Source organism: Protopterus annectens, chromosome 4.part1 (genome assembly GCF_019279795.1).
Source record: "Protopterus annectens isolate FY-2018-M chromosome 4.part1, PAN1.0, whole genome shotgun sequence".
NCBI lineage: Eukaryota > Metazoa > Chordata > Ceratodontiformes > Protopteridae > Protopterus > Protopterus annectens.
The window spans coordinates 837,566,581-837,592,662 of NC_056734.1; the positions used below are offsets into that span (position 1 = coordinate 837,566,581).

At 40.8% G+C, this 26,082-nt stretch overlaps 1 protein-coding gene across 3 annotated transcripts in view; it reads left to right on the top strand.

Annotated features, from left to right (window-relative positions):
- The window catches only part of LOC122801095 (glutathione hydrolase-like YwrD proenzyme), a 1,228,450-nt gene that overhangs the window by 677,117 nt on the left and 525,251 nt on the right, over positions 1-26,082 (top strand). For all 3 annotated transcript variants that reach the window (XM_044070614.1, XM_044070615.1, XM_044070616.1), the window contains exon 6: positions 12,330-12,417. In XM_044070614.1, the coding sequence (XP_043926549.1) occupies positions 12,330-12,417 (88 nt within the window). The remainder of the gene's footprint in view (positions 1-12,329; positions 12,418-26,082) is intronic.

Genomic DNA, 26,082 nt, shown 5'->3' on the forward strand with positions numbered 1-26,082 from the left:
CTACATTATTATGCACAGTGCTCCAACTAACACAGTATGCCAGCCAAGTCTCAGTGCAGTTATCTGTAGTGAGTTCACACAATCTTTAATGCATTATGATGCTTCCATTCATCTTCTCACTTCAAGATTTTAGACCATAAATTTTAACATGTCTATCTCATTTTTCACTCCAGTCACATGAGAACATACTGTCTTTACTGAACTGCGTGTATTTCTCTGCCTTGCCATATGATATTGTAAAATTAATGCAAGAAAGATCCAGCCAGGCTAAAATCTTTACTGTGTAATACCTTAAACTTCCTGTACTGAAGGCCCATGGGAAATATGCAAATCATTCCTTAAGGATGTACCACTGTTTCTTCTACATGGCTTTTGAATGTCCATTACTTTTTTCAGGCCAGTAAAGCCAAACACCGTTACCTGTAGACATGCATGTTTCAGCATTTTTTTTTTACTTCATCAGTACAATATAAAGGGGCTACTTGGCTATACTTTAAATACACAGAGCTTAAAATCAAGCCTGTCCATAATTATTAGGGTAACTGCAAAATATCCCAAAGAACATCCAAACCAAAGGGTAAAAAAGTGACACAAAGACAAACCATTCATGAAAACTAAAAGAAAGCTCTAGCCAAACTAGAGTCTGGAGGCCCATGGGATATGTACAAATGACCCCTTAATGACATACTAATGTTTTTTGAATGCCGTTGACTTTTTCCATTTTAAGTTGTAAATGATACATTCTGGCCAATAAAGCCTAACCCCACTAGCTGTAGACATGTATATTTTGGCCCTCTTTTTTTAAACTTTTCATTACAGCATAACTTAATTGTTTGGCTATACTTTAGAAAAACAGAACCATTCAGTAAAAACTGCAAGAAAGTTACGGTCAGAATAAAGTGTAAATCTTAATGTGATGAAGTCTACGTGCTTCTTAAATTAAAAGCAGGAAAACGGATGACAACACTTACCTTTTTAAAAAAGTGGCTCAATAAGTTAATGTTGCAATCTCTCTGATCTGTGCTTGTTTTTATTGCTTGTTTCATAACCTATACCAATGAATTGCATGGAGTAAAATGCATTTCCTGTTTTAATTTCTTGTTCAAAAAGGCAACTTTTCATGTATACAGTTGCCTAATACTTCTTAAAACATAGTTTGACATAACATTTATCTAATAAAAAGCTATTAAAATTATTACATGTGTAGCTAATTTTGTCAGATTTAATGTTCTCAGATCATAAGACAAACATGATATAACACTGGGCAAATTGCATTCAGTATCTAACATTTTAGTATCTCAGTTATTTTTTTCCTATCCAGTATTAAAGTGATCAACAGCATACCTATATTTTTAAATTGTATTGCAAAGAAAACAACATTGGAAAGAGAGGAACCCCCTCCTCATCCACACCCCTCAATGTGTTTACATTTTGTGTTCATAATCAGTAGAGTTCAACCCTTGTCTGAAATGCATGTGTCTATTCAGATTTAAAAATGCTGATGTGATATGGTAGCCTCAAAAACGTCAGCATTAATTTTTGTTTAGTACACTGATAAGGAAACACACAGATACCTGTATATGTGACATTAACAATATTTAAATTAATAAATATGAGAAACACTGTAATGTATAACATTTATGTTACCTTTCATTAAAGCAATGCTACTCTTTTCTTTGATCAGCAGTCTTATTCAACCAATGTAGTAACTGGTCTGCCAATATGCAGTCACAAAATAATCCAGTTAACTTCACCTTACCAAGTAGAGATTGCATTTGCCCACTACTGTCACACTACCCACCAATGATTCAGTTTTACAATATTAGACCATCGACATGACAGGCATTTCAGAGCTTGCAACTGCTATATCACTCAGTCATCCAAGTGCATTCATGTAAGAAAGTCTTTCTGTATTGCACAAAGGGATTGTGTCTAGATCTAGGGTTGTCATTGTCCCCTTTACTTTACTTTACTTTACTTGGAATACAATGCTCCCTTTGGCATGTGTCTGTCCAGACACATGCAACAACTGGAACACCCACAGAGACACCTTGCTAAAAAGATACAAAACCTAAACATGTCCTACATGAACCGACTCTATCACTACACTTGATATCCTTCAGATTACTAAGTGGTGACCCATATCTGGCATACAAGCCATCCTCTGACTCATTACTGGTGGATTTGCTGCACATCAGCAAGTCAAATCACATCTGAAATACTCAGTCTAGGGATCTAAACCTGTTCTGCAACATCAATAGTCCAGTTTGGAGGGACAGGTATATCTCACAGAGGATGCTGCTGCTGTGGAGTGGCCTACCCATCCACATAAAACAGAGTTCATCCCTATCCATTTTCAAACACAGCTTAGACCTATGGATGGTAAACAGAAAAATTATCCCAGGATCGCCCCCTGTAGTACTAATGGATAGAGGGAGCTCATAAATGCTTTATCCCATACATGGATCCCCTCAAATTATCTATAGTATGATCCCAGTTCATAGGTTCATAGGTTCATACTAGGCTATCTGCCCTAGGGCATTTATAAGCCTAGCCAGAGTGTGTGTGGCTTTCACCACCCCTTAGGATGAGAATACTATACCCATTAGTTTGCTGTGCCTCTGTCCAGCAGTAAACCTACGATCTCCCATCCACTCGTCAAGATTTCTCTTGAACAGAGTCAGTGAGGGGCTCTGCCTCACATGGACTGGGATTCTGTTCCATAGTGTAGGGAGTCTCTGGGTGATGAATCTGTCCCTCCAGCACATTCTGTTTATATCCGTGTTGAGGTTTAAGTCTCTTGCTCTCGTGGCTGTGGTGGATTTGGATTTTTTGAGGTGGAGCATGTCCATTAATTCCGGGTTGGACATGGCCTTGTATGTCAGGCACAGATCACCTCTGAGCAGACGGTATGCGACTGAATAGAGCCGGAGTTTCTTCAGTCGGGCAGCGTATGACATATGTTTGAGCCCCTTTATCCTTTTGGTGAGGAACTTTTGGGGTCTTTCCAACTGCTGCAGGTGTCAAGGTACATTCAATGGGGCATTGTACTCAATCATTGGTCTGATAAGTGAAGAGTACAGGGGTACAATGACCTCTCCTGATCTGGATGTGAATCCCTTCATGATCAGGTGGGCAATGTAGAAGGTCTTCCTAACCACTTTGGCAATGTGAGTGTCAAAAGAGAGGTTACTGTCAACTTGGGTCCCCAGGTCCCTGATAACGTCTTCCGTGTTTAATGGATTACCACCTATGTGGTAATTAGGGGTTACCTTGTTTTTCCCAAAGGGTATGATTATACATTTTTTGGCATTTAGCTTAAGGCCATGGCTCTGGCACCAGTTATCCATTTCTATGAGACCTCTCTGGAGGATGTCTGTGTCTGATGGAGTGTCAATTATGGTGCCCAGTTTGCAGTCATCTGCAAATTTTGTCAGCCACAATCCCCCTATGTTTGCCTGCACTTCAGAAAAATGAATGCCGAACAAGAGGGGGCCCAGGACTGAGCCCTGTGGGACACCGCTCGTGACCGGCTTAGAGTCTGACATGGCACCAGCAACTCTAACCCTGTGGGTTCTGTCCTTGAGCCAGTTTGCAACCCATCTTGTGACATATGGGTTTACATCTAAGCTGGTGAGCTTTTCTATGATGCCCGAGTGGGGTATTGTGTCGAACGCTTTGCTAGGTCAAGGTAGGCTGTGTGAACTGCCTTACCCTCATCAATGGCCTTAGTGACTGTTTAGAAAAAGTCGACCAAGTTCAAGAGGCAGGATCTGCCCTTGACAAAGCCAAATTGGGTAGAATCCAGTGTTTGTAGGTCCCCAATGTCTTTATTTATGAGTTCCATTATGATCCTCTCCATAGCTTTGCAGACAAGGCTCGTCAAGCTTATGGGGCAGTAATTTCCAGGGTCCAGAAGCACCGCCTTTGTGGAGTGGGACCACAGTTGCCGTCGCCATTCTTATCCTGTAGTAAGGCTAAGATTAAACAGCAGCCTTATGTGTGGGTTTAGTTCCTCATTGAGTTCGTGTAGCACACAGCCGGGGACACCGTCCGGTCCCATTGATGCTGTTTTTTGCTTTAGAGAGAGCAGCTCTCACCTGGGCATCTGAGATGTTTGGGAGGCTAGACTCTGGTGGAATAGATATTTCTCCTTTGGGGAGGGAGGGAGAAATTTGCACTGAACCTGTCTGCCAGTATGTTGGCAATGTCTGTGGGTTCAGTGATTTTTGTATCATTTTGGACTAATTCTGAGCATATCTGGGAGTTTCCACCCAGGTTTCTAACATAGCTAAAGAAGGCCTTATGATTGTCTTTTGTGTCATTAGCGATTTTTCTCTCAAAGTTGGCCTTGGATGATTTTATGAGTGATCGTAGTTTTTGCTAGTAGTGATCAGAGATGCCTTCCCTTTTAGGGATTTTGCTCTGTCATGTAGTAGCTTTCTCCTCTTGTTGTAGAGTTTGTTTATGGCTGGGGTCCACCAGACCGGGCGCCTGCCTTTGGTGGAAAGGGTCTTGATTTTATTAGGGATTACTTGATCCATACATTCCTGGAGGTGCTCGTAGAAGGCATTTGTAAGGGTTTCAGCAGCGTGGGTTGTGGTTTCCACTGGCTTAAGAAGTGTGAAGTTTACTTTTGAGAAGTTCTTCACTGTGGTCTTTTTTGCTGGGGGTGGGGGCGGGATGTGGATCTCCAGTGAGATTAATTTATGGTCTGATCTCACCAATGAGGGATATACTTCCGGTGTGGAGCATTTTGTCCCCATGTTTGTGATGATCAGGTCTAGTATATTTTCTCCTCTTGTGGGAATGGTGACTAGTTGTTCCATAGCATTTGAGTTTATGAACTCCAGGAACCTTTGGGCTAGGGTGTTGGGGCTTGAGTAATGTTCCCAGTCTATGTTTGGGTAGTTGAAGTCACCCAATATGATGGTGTTTGGAGAGACATTCATACTCTCCAGTGTCTTCAGGAAGGCTGTGTGGGTTTCCTGAGTTTGAGAGGGTGGTCTGTAGCATGCTACAAACTGTAGGGCAGTTTTACCTATGGTTAATTGCACCTGGATGGTCTCCGATGCTTCGTGCATTGCCACTAACCTGGAGGTGTGGGTATCCTTTATGAATATGGATACTCCCCCCTCCTTTTGTGGTTCGGTCCGGATTTTGGGGCCAGAACGCATGATATGAGGTATAACCTGATAGTGCTGGGGTGCTCTCAGGAGCCTTGAACCAGGTTTCAGTCACAGCACAGACATCGATGTTCTCCATACTGAGGTGGGCTGAGGGCGTGCATCTTGAGGTTTAGACTTCTGGCATTGAGCAGTATTACCCTTAGTTTTTCTCCATTTTTGTTTTCTAGGGTGGTAGGTTTATCATTTGAGCCTTGCCTAAAAAGGCACTATGGGGTGGCAAGAGCCTTTGCCAATATCCGGAAGCCCAGGGGTGACAGGTGCAAGCCGTCCCTTGCAAAGCAGCGTGGCTTGTCAAGCATGCCATCCCAGACAGACAGACATTGGATCCTTAGAATGGCACCAGTAATTAAGCCAATTATTAAAGCTGATCATTTTGTCTCTGTATTGTGGCATCATTCTTGGTGAGGGTAGGATACTGCTCAGGGTCAGGGTCATACCGGCCTGGGCTACATAATCTGAGAGCTCCTCTATGTCTCTTTTCATGTAGTCCAGGGAGGTGTCTCAGGTCATTCACACCGGCATGGACAATGACTGAGTCATACTTGTACTTGCTGTGGAGTGACCTGAGTGCTTGTGTTATGTGGCGGATTCTAGCCTGACAGGCAGCTTACTGTGATCTTTTCCTTGTTCAGTCTGGTGAGTGGGACATCAGTGTGTCTGACTATGGAGTCACCTATAACAAGTGTGTCTGGCATTGTGTTTGGCCTTAAGGGCTGTGACTATTTAGCACACTGACTTTGAGAACTATGTGTTGCATGTCTTATGTCTTGAGGTGGCAGTTGCTTGGGTGCCTGCTTTGGAGGCCTCTGTAGTTTTGGTAGATTTTTGATCAGTACCTCCGAGTATGTCTTTTTGTGTTTATGTGTTTGTTTTGCAGTTGTGATAGTTCTATGTGAAACTGGGTTTGTGGTGTGCGTGGTTTCCTTCTCCTCCTGTCTGGTCTTGCCAGTCCTGAGTTGAGAGAGCTCAGCCTCCAGTTTGGCTATATAGTTGCATCTCTCACATGTATTTGTGTTTTGTGGGAGAAGGAGTGGGTTGTCTGTGTACATGAGGCAATTGTAACATTGCCTCAAGATGCCCAGATTCACCAGCTGAACAGGAGAGAACGCTAGCAACTGACCCTTCGACATGCTAGAAAAAGTTTGTTGTGTAACTGAGTCAGAAGGGACCTATAGGGAAATGGGTACTCAAGGGGATTCTAGGCTAATGTAGTACTTTGTTTAGTATATAAGTACTTTACCTATATAAAAATGCTTTAGGAGCAAGTGCTGAGCTTTTGAGATAGGGAATAGGCTGTTTAGATTGCAAGTAGAGAAGTTCTAAGGGAAAAATTGAAGAGCAGACTTTACGGAGCCAGAAATAGTTTAACCTTGTTTAACCGGCGCTGCCCGATGGTGCTCTATGGGCAACTCCGCGCTAAATCACGCAAAAGCATGCTAAAGCGGGCTTTATTACAGGGGGCTGAAAAGAGCTAGGAATTGACCCAAAATGGCCAATAAACTACAAGTTTCTGGCTGGAACCACTCCTCTAGGGACAAATAGGCTGCTCAGTGCTCCCCACTCCCACTGGTGAACAAAGACGCTTCCTTTTATCCAAATAAGGATATGGAATAGCACAGGAACCAAGACAAAGCCCAGAGATCAGCAAACTCTGAAGACTGGACTATTCTAGTTCAGTAAGGCGGGAAAACAAGATTTTTTTTTTTTTTGCCTTTTTTGCAGAAAACAGAGGAAAAACAGACAGTAAATGCTATAAATGCTTTTAAACGGCTAGCACACTTGAGTTTGTTAGCCTACAGGTAAAATTAAGCAACAAATAACTTTTTTAAAAGTGCAAAACAGTTAATCAACACAAACACAGTTTAAATAAAATGCAGAGCTGTATAAACAGGCGAAAATGCAGTCGCTAAGCAGTAAATAATCAAAAAGCCAGAAAAAAATACTTAAATCAGGAAAAAGTCACTCTTTTGCTCTCTGCTGCTTGTAGAACTCTGCAGGACACCACGAGGAGCGGTGCTGAGTTGAATACAAGCGAAAAAGCGCGCTAAAGCGGGCCTTATTACAGGGGGCTGAAAAGAGCTAGGAATTGACCCAAAATGGCCAATAGACTACAAGTTTCTGGCTGGAACCACTCCTCTAGGGACAAATAGGCTGCTCAGTGCTCCCCACTCCCACTGGTGAACAAAGTTCCAGTTATTCTCATTAGGGGTAATATGTAATTATCGTCCATGGGATGGGTAAGGGCATTCTATAACCAAATGGGATAGCTTATTTTGAGCATAAAAAGGGAAATTGGCTAGGCTTAAAATGGCCCTCAAGAGCAGCCATCCTAGTACTTGCCTATGAATCTAGGAACCTGTATGTCTTTTCTACACTAGACCCTGACTGAACACATGTATTCTTCTGTTTCTGTCTTTCCTTCTTTGTCAGAAGATTTTCATGATTATGCTGTTCTCTTTTCCCTTAGAAGTCTGTTGTCAATTAAGTAAAAACAAAAGTAAGAGAATCCACAGGTAGAAACAATTATAGGCCTTGATCTTTTTTCCTGACCTCAGTATTGAAAGATTTGGTAGCCAGTTGTGGTTTGCCTGAGTATGCTTGAGACTACTGAGAATTAAACATTTTAGAATCAGGAAAGTGAATTTGACTATAATAACTGAATCTAATAAAAACTGAATCTAAAGGAGTTATGAGTGATACTTTAATACAGAAATATACTTTGCAACAACATGCTTACATTTTGTACCCATTTCCCTGTTCAGTGGACAAACTGCAAAACTTACTGAGACCTTATTTTTCCCACTTTGCATTAACATTTCCCTAAGTTTGTCCCATGCATTCTTGAATGCTGTTGCTGTTGTTGACTGTACACCTGTTTTAGATTTTTTTCAGTCATTCTCCATCCATTCTGAGAAGTCACACTTCTTTTTGTTTCCTGAGTCATCCACCTTATAGCCTCAAATTTTATGCTATTGATCTCCTGTAGTTTTGTTTTTTTTTTGATTGCACCCTCTAAGATTTTGTGGGTTCCACTGACGTAGTTAATGTTTTCCTGTACTCTTTGAGGCTGTACAGGTTAAGCTCTTCTGCATTCAATTTGTATGTCTTCTGGTATAGACAGTGTACAGTTTCTCTTAAATTACTGTATATTGTCTATATTCTAGTATCCTTAAGGATATGTGCTACTGCTCTCTACTTCCTGCGTAATTCCTAGTAAATAAGGGCTCAAACTCCAGAGGTCAGCTCCCCAGTGTTGAATTCCCTGATTGCTGTTTCCCATGGGTAATCACTTCAGCTGGGGTTTCCAGTTGTCTCTGGTTTAGGAATTTCCAGCTTTCTTCATATTTTGAACCATCTGTTTTATGGTGTAGGTATATATAAGTTTTGGGAGTGCAGGCGAGGGTGTGCTTCCTGCAAAATAACAGTTTTATTATATTTTTTTCCACTGAGCTGATTTTGGCAAGTTGGCTGTACAGTAGACTGTAACTGGCATAACCATAGTGTTAAGCTATGTACTTGCCTGAACTGCACACAGTACTGTAGCTACCATCTTACCTTCCACCTGTATAGATGGATAATAACCTCTTGCGTTCTACAGATGACACCTCTTACTGAACATCTCAGTGTTCTGTCAGCCTTCCATACTGTGCTCTAACATTATTTTTACTTTTAAGTTGTACTACATGATTATACGAGATCGTCTTTTTTATTTATTTATTTATGTATGTTTGTTTACTGAGAAGGTCTGACTGGTTAATGCAAGGCTACTTTTCTGAGGGGGCATGGGGAGAAAAGCTCCAACAATATACAATACACACATAACAAAATTGCACACGTGATAATAAGTATAAATTATCTAAGAGAAAAAAATGGAAATGCAGTGTTTAAGCAATTACATAAGTAAAAAAAGAAGAGGAAAACAAAATCATTGTTTAGACAAGGTTTACAATATATTTATTATATTATTGTTATTACTGCTACTACTGCTAATAAAAGGTCAGTAACAGAAGAAGAACTTTAAGATGAGAAATGCAATGGATAGCAACTTAAGGGGAGATAGCTATTATGATGCAAGGAGATAGATTAAGAGTGAGATGAAAGGGTGAAGCTAAAGAAAGCAGAATGATAGCAAAGACTTAAGAGTAAAAGGGTTAGAGGAGAGTGAGAGTGTAGAAAGAGTATGAGAAGGAAGAAAGAACAGGGGAGGGAATAAAAGAGAGATTACCATATCTGCAAGTGTTTATGGGACACTGCCTTGTTTTGTCAAAGTCTGTCCTTTTGAACTCTAGAACCTGTACTTTTCATTAGCTCAGCTCTGTAAAGTTAAAAATTAAGCAAGATGTTTACAGATCACTAATTCACAAAGGGCAGCACACTTCCAATCAGTTAAAGTTAAAAATGAAGCAAGATGTTTACAGATCACTAATTCACAAAGGGCAGCACACTTCCAATCAGTGAAAGTTAAAAATGAAGCAAGATGTTTACAGATCACTAATTCACAAAGGGCAGCACACTTCCAATCAGTGAAAGTTAAAAATGAAGCAAGATGTTTACAGATCACTAATTCACAAAGGGCAGCACACTTCCAATCAGTTAAAGTTAAAAATGAAGCAAGATGTTTACAGATCACTAATTCACAAAGGGCACACTTCCAATCAGTGAAAGTTAAAATGAAGCAAGATGTTTACAGATCACTAATTCACAAGGGCAGCACACTTCCAATCAGTGAAAGTTAAAAATGAAGCAAGATGTTTACAGATCACTAATTCACAAAGGGCAGCACACTTCCAATCAGTTAAAGTTAAAAATGAAGCAAGATGTTTACAGATCACTAATTCACAAAGGGCAGCACACTTCCAATCAGTGAAAGTTAAAAATGAAGCAAGATGTTTACAGATCACTAATTCACAAAGGGCAGCACACTTCCAATCAGTGAAAGTTAAAATTAAGCAAGATGTTTACAGATCACTAATTCACAAAGGGCAGCACACTTCCAATCAGTAATCCCCTCTCAGCCTTCACTGAGAGCATTAGGTATAGGAATGCTATTTCTTGTATAAGTTCTTATGCCAGGTGTTGACGCAGTCCTTTCCTTTGTGATCCAAGGATATTTTTGTATCTCTCTCTTCTCCTTATGGGGGCAGGGGAATGGCTGTGTAAAGCATAACATTTTTATTATGCTCAAGCCATTTTTGCCATCCATGAATACATAATTTTTGCCATTTCCCCCATGTATCTTAATCTTTTCCTAATTATGCTTATGATTTGAGTGGCAAGGTCTGGTGTTTTCCTACTGCTTTATCTTCTTCCCATACTAGTTTAAATGCCTACTATCAAAACACACATCTTTTACTAAAGATCCTGGTACAACTCCCTGACTGATGTAGACCACCATTCAAATTCATGTCTACATTCTCCAAGTGAACCTCTGTCTCCAAGGTTGCCAAAGCCCTGAGCTCAGCAGCAGTAATTGATCCATTTGCCAAACCACATGATGTGGAGCCCTTTTACCTGTATTCATTCTAAAGATAGGCTTCACCTCTAAGTATTTTACGGTGGGTGCTGCTTTTTGTAAGCCTTTTCTCCACTTTCTCCATTGCTGCATTAATCTCTTTCCCAAATTAGTCATGTGCCCAATAATGCTTTGTTGCATGGATCCCAGGATTCTGAGGATTTTTTCACTTTCCCCTTAATTGAATGGCAGCAGACATGCACATTATCTCTGTGTTTTCTCCCTTACTGAGTAGCAGATGCTTCCTTCTTTGATATTTCCTGTCATTTTCTTGTAATTCCCATTTAAAATGGGTAACTTTTTTAATCTATGCTGGTGATATAGCTTAGAAGAATCAGTGTGTGTCAGGATAACATAGGAATTATGGAGGTGCACACTAAGAGAGATGTACCTGGCTTCCATCCGATTCATCTCCTCGAGACCTGTGCTAGCTGAAGGTCTTTCTTCTTGGCATCCTCAAGGGTAGTTGTGGTTGCCCTAAAGGACTCTGGGTTGAAAGAGCAGTTCTCCAGATGATACCCCCTCTTCTGAGTGCAGGAGGTTGCTGTATATCCGTCAAACTCACTTTCACCAGAGCTTACCTGTAAATGATGTTAATCTGCAGCCATTGCAGTGTCTCACCCCTGTGGTGTCTTAATTCAAGTCGCTGTACCCCGTCCCTGCTAACTTACTTCTTTCCAACATGATTTAAACTTTGTTTACTATGATTTAGACCTTCAACATTGGGGAGGGGTAACAGAGGGCTTTTCATTGTGCTTCCTTGAAGATTATACTTGCAAAGTAAATAGAAAAGTTCTGAGAAGGATTGTCTGTGTAAAAGCAGAACTTCCTTTGGGTGGAAATGGGAAAGTGGGGTGGTAACCTACCAGGTGTAATACATACAAAGGACATTCTGCATTGCCTTGTTGGCTTATTCCACAGTGTATGATTAGTTATTGTCATCATCGTCAGTCCCCTTTTTCCCATTTGTATATAGAGTTGCGGTGTCATACCAACATTAGTCAAAATGATCAATGTTTACACCACTTTAAGTGGCTAGCCATGAAAGAAAAAACAAAAAAGAAATAATAATAATTGTTTGCTACTACCTTATGAATGTAATATCATTTTCAAATCACTGTTACTTTCAAGTTTCCTTTTATTGTAAACATAATCATGAGCTTGCATGCGTGCGCGCGCACACGCACACACACACACACACACACACACACACACACACACACACACACACACACACACACACACACACACACACACCACATTTGTTTTGTTATAGCAAATGAGAGGGGTATTTTTTTCCAGCAGTACTTTAATATTATAAAATGTATTTTTTGCAAACAAAGAAAGTTACTTTAAGTATTTCTTTCATCTTGCACTTATGCAGTGTCATAGTATTCTCAACAATGCCTAGTAATTAACACTGATATGTGAAAAATAACATAGTGCATGTTTGTTCATACCTACTGGCATTAGTCTTGTTTGTAGTAATAAACAGTCTGTTCTGATTTGTTCAACTGTTTACTGAAAATAGAAAATTAATGTTTATTTTATTTATTTCATCACAATATAGATATAGTTCATGGACATTTAATATTTATATCATTATATATTTTTTTCTTTTTGTTTAGGGGGTAAGAGTATGGGAGATTCCTCCAAATGGACAGGGGATAACAACTCTAATGGCTCTAAATATTCTTGAAAACTTTGACATCAAAGGTAAGATACATGGATATACAAGAAATAACACTTTTAATCCCAGTACTTTTTAAAATATGTTTTTTTCATCATGTGCTAAAGATCTTCACCTGCAGGTAAACACTACTTGAAATGACCTGTGCCATAATTCAGAAAGATAAGTGTTCCACTTAAAGTATTAGCATAAAGGTCAGCATATCCAGTTGATCTTTTAATGTAAATTTCAGGAGTATCATTAAATCCATTAGTTGACTTACAGAAACTGGAAATCATTTAGACTCCAGCTAACAATAGTTAAGTTTGACTTACGTAAAAGTCAAGTTACTAGCATTGCCACTGTAGGTAACATTCTTCTGTTCTTGATGTCTAGACTGATTTTCTGTGTATGGAGTAATGGTCTAATACAGATAAAGAAATCATCAGTAAATTATTGCATTTGAACTATTGTTATTAATATGTCACTTTTCAGTCTTTTTAACATGTGTCTGTAAATAAGAACATTTCTGATCTTTGAATTTCACTGTATGTATAAACACTGTTCACTGTTTACTCTGCCAAGTGGCTTTATGGGATGCTGTACCTGGTTAAGTAGGTACCAGTTCTGTAACCTTGGTTAATTAAACTATGTGACAGATACTCATTAACCCAAGTTGATTTATTCATTTTGGTCACAGTACATTTTAAAACCTCAACTCATCTTCAGCAGTATTTCTTCATTATACGTGTTTGTCCTTGTTTTTCCATCCTGTCTGAACCCTCTTTGGCCAGACATCTTGAAAAGACCTCTCCCATCAACTTCTCCCACCTCACCTCTTTCAGCTACTTTTCACTAATGCCTGTCTTAAACTATTTCTACTTTATTATGTCTAGAATTTCACATATCGAATATATGCTGTGCCTTTACACAGAGGAAGACTTTTAAGATGAACCCTAAAATTAAAAGTTGACCAAAGATTTAGTAAAGCAAAAGAAGAATATTGGTTTTGAGTATCATACTAATCTTAAATACAAAACATCTGAAAATAAGTAGGTAAGGGTCACATATTTGAACATAACTATTTCTTGGATAGCATTAAAAAAAGAAATAAAATATTTATATGCAATTACATTGCTATTTAAAAGAAGTGTACTCCTCTTTCTGAAAGTTATATTAGGGAATCCTGGGGTGAAAAAAAGGCCTTTGTTTCTCTGGGTGTACATGATTTTGGTAGGCCTTTACTATGCCCAGTAATACTTAGCAGAATTCTGAAATTACATGTTTTGTAATAATCTGACTAATGCAAATATACAATGCTTTCAGGTTGAGGGAAATGAGCCGAAAATGAATGAAAATCTAGGTGCAAGTGTACTGTAATGACAGAGGCAAAGAAAAGGAATTAGAAACAAAGCAGAACTGTATGGCTAGATTTCAGAGGTCTGAAAAAGCATAATGATTGGTCTGCATTGCAGTGATCTTTAGGACCAAGATTACTGTGTGTATATTTGTAATTATGTGATGAAGGGATATAATGCATTCCGATTTAACCATTAAATGTCTCAGAAAGTATGACCAATGTGAGAGGCTAATACTGCATAACTCCAAAGACATTTGCTATATCAGGTCATCCACTTTCCAGCTCCAGTGTTGACTTTAATGCATCAAAACTCCAAGTCCCTTAGGCATATAAAATGTCAGGAGGTTGTCTTTATGTGAGTATCTTAAGAAAAATGGAGGCAGTTAAAATGAATTAAAAATAGAGATGGAGAAGAAACAAAAGTATTTAAAATCAGGAAGGTGAACAAATAGTACATTCAGAAAAGTTGTGTTATTTTGAAAGTGTTTTATTTTCTGCTACACATCTGTTGGCATTGTTGTGTGAACTGCCTTAACATTCAAAATCTGAGATTCACATAAGTATTCTCTTTCACGCAGTGACCATGTGCAATTATAAACATATCTTTGGAAACTTCAAAATTAAACTCATAACATAATAGTTGTAAACATACCTTTTTGGATGGCAGATATAAAGATATTTAATCCCAGCTTGTTTGAGTGTTTACTGCCGAATGCAGAAAATGCTATAATAGTGTATAGTAATATGACACTTCTTTTGCTAGTGAGTAATCTTTATTTTGTGTCTCCATTTTTTCAGTATGATGAACATATCTCCAGGGCATGCTGTAAAAAATTTATAGGATTTTAGAGGATTCCTTGTTTCTGCTTTTATGATTTTATTTTTTGTGTTAAATGCTATTGCACATCTTAATGATCTGAGAGTTAGTGATGTATTATATAGCTAGTATAATACATCAGAATGTAGCAGAGGGACATCAAATTAAGAATCATCCCAGAAAGAATTGCAGTTCTAGAATGCTGTGTCTCAAATTGAGTCACTCCCAATTTTAAAAAAGAGCATTATATTAAATATAAAACTGAAAAAGTGCTATTAAACTATTTGTTGTAATGACTGTATTTATGAAAGAAGCTACTTTTTAGCTTACATATATTACATTTTAATGTGCAGTTAATTACGAAACTATACGTATTTAATTAGTGTTTGTTAGATTTTTAATTGAGCTGATCCATGCAAGAACCATTTAAGTCATGACTTGGACAAAATGCGAAGTATAAAACACTCTTCAGAGTATTAGTATAACATATTAAATGTACACTTTACTATTCAGAGTTGTGCAACATACATTCAGAAGTAGCAACAAAGATCAGTAAAACGAACATGCAGCTGCAGCGCTGAATGTTGGCTTATATTGCAGCTGGAATGCAGCAAAAGCTGAACATATGAGGCAGTTCGCTGTTACAAATTACAGAAATGATGAGGCCTTTGGAAAGAAAAGAATTAAAGCATTAATCCTTCAGTCTAGATTTAAAATATTATTTTACCCTTTACAAGTACATAATAGTGCCCACTTCCCAAATAAGCCAGGACCATATATGATAACCCTAGTCTAATATTATGTATACTCATCCAATTATCAAGATAAGCCTTAAAGGCAGACAAATTAGTACTTTGCTTGACCAGCTGTAGTAACATCGCTGATAGGTTGGGAATGCATTGAGTTAAGAACCTATCCTTCCAGCAAGTCTTGTTTATGTGCTGGTGTAAATGTAGGTCCCTAGTATGACTGTCTGTAGAGCCACTGGCTTTGTGAAGAAATAAGAGGCCAAATAGAATTGAGTCTTCCTCTAACATAGGTCACCTTGGAGTACATAGTAGATTACTGACTATAGGAAGAGTTGTGGTAATCTATCAGCGTAGTCGAAGGATTTAAGGCATTTCATTTATTGGTTAAAAATCATTGGGACCTTTCCAGCTCACTAATAAGCTTGGATTTGTATATGTAGAAGGGGGCATTATATTCAATGACGACAAGCTTGGATTTGTGTATGTAAAACGGGGCATTGTATTGAATGACAACAAGCTTGGATTTGTGTATGTAAAAGGGTGCATTGTATTCAATGACGACAAGCTTGGATTCGTGTATGTAAAAGGGCGCATTGTATTCAATGATGACAAGCTTGGATTTGTGTATGTAAAAAGGGGCATTGTATTCAATGACAAGCTTGGATTTGTGTATGTAAAAGGGGGCATTATATTCAATGACGACAAGCTTGGATTCGTATATGTAAAAGGGGGCATTGTATTCAATGACGACAAGCTTGGATTCGTGTATGTAAAAGGGCACATTGTATTCAATGATGACAAGCTTGGATTTGTGTATGTAAAAAGGGGCATTGTATTCAATGACAAGCTTGGATTTGTGTATGTAAAAGGGGGCATTATATTCAATATGTAAAAGGGGGCATTGTATTCAATGATGACAAGCTTGGATTTGTATATGTAAAAATGTCATATGGTCAACACCATTTCAAAATTTCAAGCGTTCGAAGTTTAAACATAATGGCGGTGTTCGGTGCAGAATGGAAACATTTCCCTTTACTGCACTGAAGTGTGATCTTGGAGTTGGTATATTTAAGTAGGAGGGGTGTGTGCACCATCAAGGTAAGTTTTTTTTGTTTTGTTTTTTTTTTATTATATATTCGAACTCTTAAACTTCGATCATATGTTGTCGAACATGTGGGATTCAAAGTTCTGAAAGTTCAAATATATAATATAGACCCGGGGCATTATATTCAGTGACGACAAGCTTGTATTTGTATATGTAGAAGGGGTCATTGTATTCAGTGACAAGCTTGGATTTGTGTATGTAAAAGGGGGCATTGTATGCAATGATGTGTATTCAATGATGAAAAACTTGGATTTGTATATGCAGAAGGGGGCATTGTATTCAATGATGACAAACTTGGATTTGTGTATGTAAAAGGGGGCATTGTATTCAATGACAAACTTGGATTTGTATATGTAAAAGGGGCGTTGTATTCCAGGATGACAGGCTTGAATTTGTGTATGTAAAAGGGGGAATTGTATTCAATGATGACAAGCTTGAATTTGTATATTTAAAAGTGAGCATTGTATTCAATGACAACAGGCTTGGATTTCTGTATGTCAAAGGGAGCATTGTATTCAATGACAACAAGCTTGGATTTGTATTCAGCTGAGCATCGATTATCCATATGCAGATATTCATCATGTTTCACTGTTGCAGTCATTACATTTGGGTAATCCTGCTGGCAGGTTGCCCTCAGTCGGCCTGAATTCCAAAGTCCTGGGTCCTGCGTCGGCTGCTGTCACCCCTTCCCTGACGTCAGGTCGTCAGGGGTATAAAAGAAGCAGCCGATGCCATTTTCTTTAGTCTTTCTTGCCACGCGGTGCCCAAAGCAGAAGCAGTTCGCAAGTGCCGGTCGGCCGACTCCTGAGATTTTCGAGTTCGAATTTCAGATCCGAAGTCTTCTATAAAGCTAAGTACCCCGTTGGGGAAACTTTTTTCTTGCTCCAGAACCGATGTCAGAAAAAGTTAATAATTGTATTTCTTGTGGGAAACAAATACCTCATAAGGACTTTCATTCTTACTGTATTCCTTGCCTAGGCCCTGATCATAATTTTCTAGGTTGTCAGTTTTGTGCTAGATTTAGCCAACGCACTATTAAGCGTCGGTATGATTATGCTTTAAACTACTTTGGACACAGATTTAATTATCCAGAAATGTCGTCGGAAAGCCATCCGACTACCGTTGTTCACAAAAAACACAAAGAAAAAGAAAGACCGAGGCCCAAAATCGACGAAGCTTCTCCTAAGCCAGTCGCCGGTTCGCTGGTTCTCAGTGAGGTGCTTTCGCAGCCCCTGACGACTGTTACTTTAGAGTCACAGGCCGCTACCGACTCCCATGTGGAGTCGGCCATGCCACCAGAAACTCAAGGTATTGGAGCATCGGACGCTATTCCTTCAGATGGGTCCGGAGCTGCTGAGCAGGCACCGGCTTCTGAGGGTGTATTCAGACCCAAACATCTATACATTAAACCGACTTCAAAGGCAAAGACTAAAGCACCTTCTAAGGCAAAGAAGCTGCCTCAAGAGCCACGTGGACAGGCCTCCACGCCCACAAAACAGATGCTCAAAATGGCCGAAGACTTGATTACCTTAATCAGGGGTTCACATCCCCCTCCTGATAAGATGCCTAGGCAAGAGACTGACTATGAATCTTCAGATCAGGTTTCCATTTCTTCTGATTCCTCTTCTGATCAGGAATATTCTTTTCCCCCCTATGAGGATTCTGATGCTGAAGAATCCATACCTTCAGCTTCTCATCCAGAGGATTACTCTTTTGGGGAAACCTTACCTACCATGAGGGAGCATTTCCACTGGGAGAGCCAAGATTTTTCAGAGTCTAAAAAGAGGCTCAGAGATTTCCTGTTACTACCTCAGCACAAGCCACTAGCCATCCCTCCTGTGTTAGACATTGTAGATGATGTGTTTTCAGAGTCTAGCCTTACCCCTGACTCCTTACCTCCAGCGCCTGTTAAGCATGACAGATATTACAGGGTTCCTGACTCACATGAATTCCTTTTTAAAAACCCTGCTGCAGACCCAGAAACTATTTCTCAGGGTCCCAAGGGTGTTAAGGCTTCCCCTGCAAAAAATCCTACCCCTTCTGACAGGGATTCTAGGGCACTGTATAGATGGGGAAAAAAGGTTTACACATCTGCTACCTTGGCTATAAGGGCCTTAAACTGTCAGTTTCATATGCTCAAATATCAGCAACATGTCATGGCATTGCTTAAACAGAAAATGTTGTTAAATTCTGAATGTGCAGAAAACAAGGAAATGCAGGATATTTTGTATACAGCTGAACAAGTTGGAAAGCATACTTTGCAATGTGGTTTTGATTCTTTAGAGGCCTCCTGCAGGGCCGCAGTTACAGGTTCTTTAATTAGAAGGCATGCTTGGTTAATGGAACAAAATCTGCCTGATCATGTTAAAGTTAAATTATTGGATGCACCTTTACAGCATGATTCTTTGTTTGGTGTTAAGGCAGAGGAGGTGTTATAGAAAATGGAGGACAAGGCTAAATCTATGCAAATGGTCAAAGATTTCTTACAAGTACAGCCACCTAGGTTTAGTAGACACTGACCAACAAAGAATTGTTCCTTTCCTGTGTCAGACAGACCTCAAAGGGGCAGACCCAGATGCCCTAGAGGCAGATCCCAGGCGCAAGGTTCATACAGGTCAAAGCAATGGGGGTGCTTCTACCTCTAAAAGTGGAGAGGACAAATCACAACATTACAGGAAACAGTCCCAATGACTTCCCCCTACCAGCACCAAGCACTTATTTCCTGGCAGCACCCTTAGGGGGAAAATTAGCACTTTTTTCTCAAAATTGGCACATTATAACCCAGGACAAGTGGGTTCTAAATATCGTGTTACAAGGCTACAAGTTCCATTTCCATACCCTGCCAAAGGCAAAAGGCTGGCCAGATCTGCCAAAAAATCAATGGGCAGAGGCACAAAAACAAGTCTCATCCCTCATGGACATGAGGCCCATTCAACAAGTGCCAGAGCAAGAGCGGGGACAAGGATTTTACTCAAGACTGTTCTTGGTACTCAGAAGGGACAAGGCCTGGAGGCCAATACTGGACCTATCGATTCTGAATACATTCCTGGATATACCAAAATTCAAAATGTTGACCTTACAGCAGCTACTGCCCATGCTGGTCAAGAACGCTTGGCTTGTAACTTTAGATCTAAAAGAGGCATACCTGCATGTCCCAATCAGACAAATATGCAGAAGATACCTCAGATTCAAGGCTGGCTCAATGCATTACCAATTCTCTGCAATGCCCTTTGGCTTATCTACTGCGCCCAGGGTCTTTACAAAGTGCCTGGCACCAGTAATTGCATTCTGCAGACAAAGAGGAATACAAATATATCCTTACTTGGATGACTGTCTAATTCAAGCAGAGAACAAGGACATCCTTCTACAGCATCTGGCGTTTGTGAAAATATTTCTAACATGCCTAGGGTACACAGTCAATGAAAAGAAATCAAAACTCATACCCTCTCAAGAGATAATATTCCTGGGTGCAAGCTTAAATACAACTGCCCAGATGGCTTATCTCACTCCAGACAAACAAAGACAACTGACTACCTACTTCAACATGTTAGCAACAAAGGCCCAGTTATCTGCAAGAAAAATTCTGCAGGCTTTGGGCTTCATGGTTTCCTGCATCCTACTAATTCCGTATGCAAGACTGCATATGAGGAAACTTCAGTGGTACCTAAAAAGTGTTTGGACTCAACATTGCCACAGCCTGGAAACTATAATTACTCTCATTCCCTGCCTGCAGCAGGAGTTTCGATGGTGGGCAAAGGCTTGTCACCAAAACAAGGGAGAGCCATTCACATTACCCCCAGCCAGGCAAACACTAACAACGGATGCGACAGATTATGCCTGGGGGGCCCACATGGCAGGAAAATACATTCAGGGAACATAGACCTCAAACCAAATGCATCTACATATCAATCAACAAGAGATGCTAGCTGTTCAAAATGCCCTGACAGCCTTCAAGGACCTACTTCAACCAGGACAACTACTGATAAAGACAGACAACACCACAGCCATGTGGTATATAAACAAGCAGGGGGGCACGCATTCTTAACCCCTTTGCAGACTAGCCATGACTTTGTGGGACACAGCATTGACTTACCAAGTACATCTGCAGGCACAATTCCTGCCAGGAAGGAAAAATACTCTGGCAGGCAAACTAAGCAGAAATCTCATGGATCCCCAAGAGTGGCAGCCGGATCCACAAGTCTTCAGCATGATAACAAGGAAATGGGGATGCCCAGACATAGATCTATTTGTCTCCCCTCACAACTACCAACTAAAGAGATTCTGCACAAGGATTTATTACAGACAAGCATGGAAAGTGGACGCTCTATCCTTCAGCTGGAAAAACCTATCAGTATATGCTGTTCCCCCTCTGCCTCTCCTCCCAAAGGTACTTCTAAAGGTCAGACAGGAGAAGCCAAAGATGATACTGATTGCACCAGACTGGCCCCGGCAGCACTGCTACCCAGTATTAAGGAGCTTGTCTCAATGCCCAGCTTGGACCCTTCCTCAAGTACCACATCTACTGTCCCAGAAAAACAATCAGATCCTGCACAGCCAGCTCAGGACTTTAAACCTGGCAGCATGGCGGATAATGTAGTCATACAAAACACACCTCTCAGCAAAGCTGTGATGGATGTCATTTTAGAAGCCAGAAGGCCTAGTACTAGAAAATCTTATGCTGGAAAATGGAAGACATTCTGTGCTTGGAACCAGGCACAAGGAACGGATACAGCTGTGCCAAATATTCCTCAGATTTTACAATGCTTAACTGAGATGCTGGACAAAGGCCTATGTTACTCATGTATTAAAATTCATGCCTCTGCCATTTCGACTCATTACAATACAGTGCCACCAATCTTTTCTCATCCCTTATTAAAACAGTACTTCAGAGGAGCCAAAAATTTAAGGCCTCCAAGGAGATCACCATGCCTGCATGGGACCTCAACTATGTCTTGGAAAAACTCACCCTGCCTCCTTTTGAGCCAGCTGCTAATGCTGATATAAAGTTTTTATCTTGGAAAACAGCTCTGCTCTTAGCAATAACTTCTACAAGACGAGTTTCAGAGCTACAGGCACTCATGGCTGTGGAACCTTTTATAATTTTTTATCTGGACAGGGTCTCCCTGAGGACAAATCCGACATTTATGCCTAAAGTGGTGTCCAGTGTGGCTCTTAACCAAACCATTAATCTGCCAACTTTTTATCCAAATCCACAGAACAAGGGGGAAAGAATTCTGCATTCTTTGGACGTACACCGACAGCTTAGATTCTACTTGGACAGAACCAAAGTTTTCAGAAAGACAGAGCAATTACTAGTGGCATATGCTGCAGGATCACAAGGAAAGGCTATCTCAAAGCAGACTGTTTCAAAATGGATAGGCCACTGCATTCGTTTCTGCTACTAATACCATGGCAAGCCAGTGCCTAAGGGCATTAGGCCACATTCCACCAGAGTTGCAGCCATTTCAGCAGCCTTTCTCAGGGGAGTACCAACCAAGGACATTTTAGAGGCAGCTACTTGGAATTCAATGCACACCTTTACAAAGCACTATCATCTGCCACTCTACTCTAAATCCAGGGCAGGCTTTGCCACTGCAGTTCTGCAGGGACTCTTAGCCGCTCCTAATGCGGTTTAGCTCCAGCCTCCCAACCATAGCTTTGGGAATCTACCCAAATGTAATGACTGCAACAGTGAAACACGATGAACATAGTACAGTTGTGTACACTTACCATAAATGTAGATGTTCGAGTGTATTCACTGTTGCAGTCCAGGTTACCCACCTGCCATCCCCCTTTTCTTCTGATGGAACCTATTTTTCCTTCTCTGTTTTATACAACCTATGTGGTGTATTTGCTTGTAGATGAAGGTAAAGTTTATATTGGTGCATGTAATTATATATATATATATATATATATATATATATATATATATATATATATATATATATATATATATATGCACATTTTGGCTACCCTTTTAGGGGGCACCTGACATCTGGGGCAAGAAAAACTAAAGAAAATGGTGTCGGCTGCTTCTTTTATACCCCTGATGACCTGACATCAGGGAAGGGGTGACAGCAGCCGACGCAGGACCCAGGACTTTGGAATTCAGGCCGACTGAGGGCAACCTGCCAGCAGGATTACCCAAATGTAATGACTGCAACAGTGAATACACTCGAACATCTACATTTATGGTAAGGGTACACAACTGTACTTTATCTGAACCAAATCATTGCATCATGATTCTTTCTACCATGCATAATTTAACATTCTGCAGGAATTTACATCTGCAACAGATTGGGGGGGTAGAGACCTCATTTTAACAAACAGTGCATTGAGAGACAGTGCATTGGGAGAAAAGTCTTGTGACCATCTTTCAGGAAATGCGTGGTACAGTAACACAAAACCTTTTAATCTGATTTTGTCATTCTTCATTCATTCTTGACTGATGGGTTCAGTTCCGACCTCTAAGAACCTACTCTGCTGTTATACATAGCTCGCACCAACCAACAACTCCTGAGTTAAGGCTCTACCCACAAAGCCTGTCTCCCCATTACCTCAGATCTCGTTTGCCGCATAAAAAAATTGTAAGTATCAACTGATGTTCTCAGCTAAGTGCTTTAAATTTCTTCTTTCTAAACTTTTTTACTTAGAATTTTTGGCAGGAAGCAAAAGGGGACATCTGGATTTAAGTGGTGTCAAGACTGTGGCAGAAAAATGCCTGATGGGCATCTTTCCTGTGTGTATTGTTTGGGTGCCCCTCACTTGGACTTGACTTGTACTATTTGTCAGGGTTTTAGCACCCATACTTTAGTTGAAGAGCACAACAAACTTATTTGGAAAGGCTTATTGAAATGTTCCTTTACTGAAGCTGTATCTAAGGCAGTGACTTCAAAGTCTCCTAAAGCAGAAGTAAAGAAAAGAAGTCACTCTGTGCCGACCTCCCTATGGTACATGAATCTAATTCATAAAAAAACCCAGGTTCCAGTGGTTTCTTCGGAACCTAAAGCCAAGGTACCGAAATTGACAATAGCTTCACCTACATCACCAAAAACAACCAAGTCCTCATTGGTGCCTACAGTCATTGAATCAGCTCAGACTAAAATCTCTTCGGCACTGACCACTACTTTGGCACAGACAATAGTTTTTGTACAACCTCCATTGTCATATCTTTCAGTTCTAAAATCACGATCCATACATCAGCCTATGATGCCAAAAGTCAATCTACCAGTTATTCCCAAGACTAGATATTCCCCTTCAGTGGACCCCTTTTTGAGTCAACAACTGAGCCCCTTTCTAGATAAACCTTCAGGAATGTCATTCCATTCCTCAAGGAGTCCATTAGAATTGGATGTAGTTAGATTAGTGGATCAGCTTATGGCAGCCAGAGATCTCCCTGTACCATCACAAACCTCTCTGCCACCCAGAGCTGAGGCTTATTCTCCAAGGACTCCACCACTTTTTCCTCCTTCAATCTCATTTCAGGGCTTGGAGCCCCCCACTTTGACACTGCTGGTGCCAGTTACCTTATTGCTGACAGTGGATTTCACCTCAGTACTGGAGTCGACTCTGTGGTCTTCAGCTCATTCGGATCTGTTGCACACCCAGGACTTTGGTTTGGCTGTTGGCTCTGAGATTCACAGTGCCGTCTACAGCTCTCAGGGCCATGGCAGTTTTGAGCCTTCTCTTGCCTCCTACTCTGGGTGGTGGCTCGTTGGAGAGGGGTGTGACCCTGGTTCCGAGGTTGTCTTTCTCGGTTCCAGGCTCCCATCCCTCTTCAGGTGGACCTGCCTTCCTGATTATGGAGAGAACTTTGGTCTCAGCAGGCTCCCAGCTGGTTCCATCCTCTGCGGAGTGCCATATTTTTGTTTTCTCTAGTTTGCAGCTGTCACAATCTGCTTCATCAGGACAGCAGGCACAAGAGCTGCAAGAAACCCCAGTTCAGGGTCCCTCCTTTTCGGAGTCCTCCTCAAAACCTCCCCCTGAGGAGCTACGCCATAAGAGGACATGCAAGAGGAAGCACCTGGATTCTCCTGAAGAATCTTTCATTGAAGACACAAATTATGATGAAGGGGAAGGTTCCCCACAGTCATCCCCGGAAGATGCCCCCTTTGGAGACATCCTAGAAATATTTTTTAGGGGTGATTGGAAGCCCTCAAGCTCATCCTCTGAGGAGTCTGTGTTCTTGCAAGCTTTTCTTGCCCACCCTTCTACTGCTTGGGTGAGCCTGCCCACTAACGACCTAGTTAAGTTGATTGTTCAGTGAGCCTGGAAGGCTCCTGACTCCATAGAGCTTATTCCCCGGAGACCGGATAAAATTATTTCAGCCCTGGAGGATCAGACCCATTGGTCTAAGGGTCTTGCAGTGGATGCCATGGTGGTGGCGATGGCCACCAAAAAGGAACTTGCCGATGAGAGTTCAACTATCCATCCTCCGAACCAAGAGTCGCGGACGATAGATTTGGGAAGCAGGTCTTTGCTTCATTGACCTTCACTATTTGGTCCTTGAACTTCTTGGCATATTTTACCAGACTTCAAAGGGATCTGATAACTGAGCTTTCAGACACCCTTGCAGGAGCAGTATCCGATGGGATTCAAGATAAAGTAGCCTCTCAGCTTGCCACCCTGGAGTTGATCTCAAATTTGTCCATGTGGCTTATTGCTTATACAGCCAAAGGTATGTCTAGAGCAGTGGGTACAGGTGTTGCTATTAGGTGTCACATCTGGATGCGGTTGTGCGATTTCGTGGAACCCTTTAAGTCTTCCTTTACCAATACTCCTGTTGATGGTACTTCCTTGTTTGGAAACAAAAAGCAAGGACCAGCATACAAGGCACCTTATTGTAACATAGAATACTTTAATAAAAGTATTTAACCAAAATACTTTTATTAAAGTATTCTATATTACAATAAGGTGCCTTGTATGCTAATCCTTGTTTTTTGTTTGGATTACTGTTTCTCTTGGGACCTTGCAGCTGCCGTACTCGCAGAGGTTGTAACACTTTTGACTTCCTTGTTTGGCCCAAGAGTCCTAGAAACACTAGCCAAGCGTGAAAAAGACAGAAAGATCATTTCTGCTGTGGGTGTTCATTTTTCCACTCCTCAGCGACCTTGCTCCAGGAATCAGAGGAGTGGAAAAATGTGGTTCAAGACGACCCAAGGGCCTTTTTGGGACACGCGTGGTGATATTCCTCTTGGGGCAGAGGGGGGAATTCTTCTGGAAGATGCTCCTCCTGTGGCAGAGGTGGTCCACATAACTAGGGCTCCAGAGATTCCTTTCCCGGACAACCCTATCAATGCTCCTGAATGGAGGCCCGATTGCTTACCTCTGGGAGCAGTCGGGGAGAGGTTCTCTCTGCACCATACAGCCTGACTTTCAATAACCTCTGATACCTGGGTGCAGAAAATAATTATCAGAGGTTACCATATTTCCTTCAGTCTTTGCCCAAAGTGAATCCCCGATGTTCCACCCAGTCAGAGGGATCTGGCAGCAATAGAGATTCAAAAGCTGCTTCAAAAAAGAGTCATCCAGGTAGTCCCACCAGACCAAATAGGATCCCGATTCTACTCAAGATTCTTTTTAGTGCCAAAAAAAGACAGGGGACTGGAAACCAATCTTGGATCTCAGCCTATTGAACAGATTTGTACAACAGACAAAATTCCAGATGGTCACAGTTCAGTC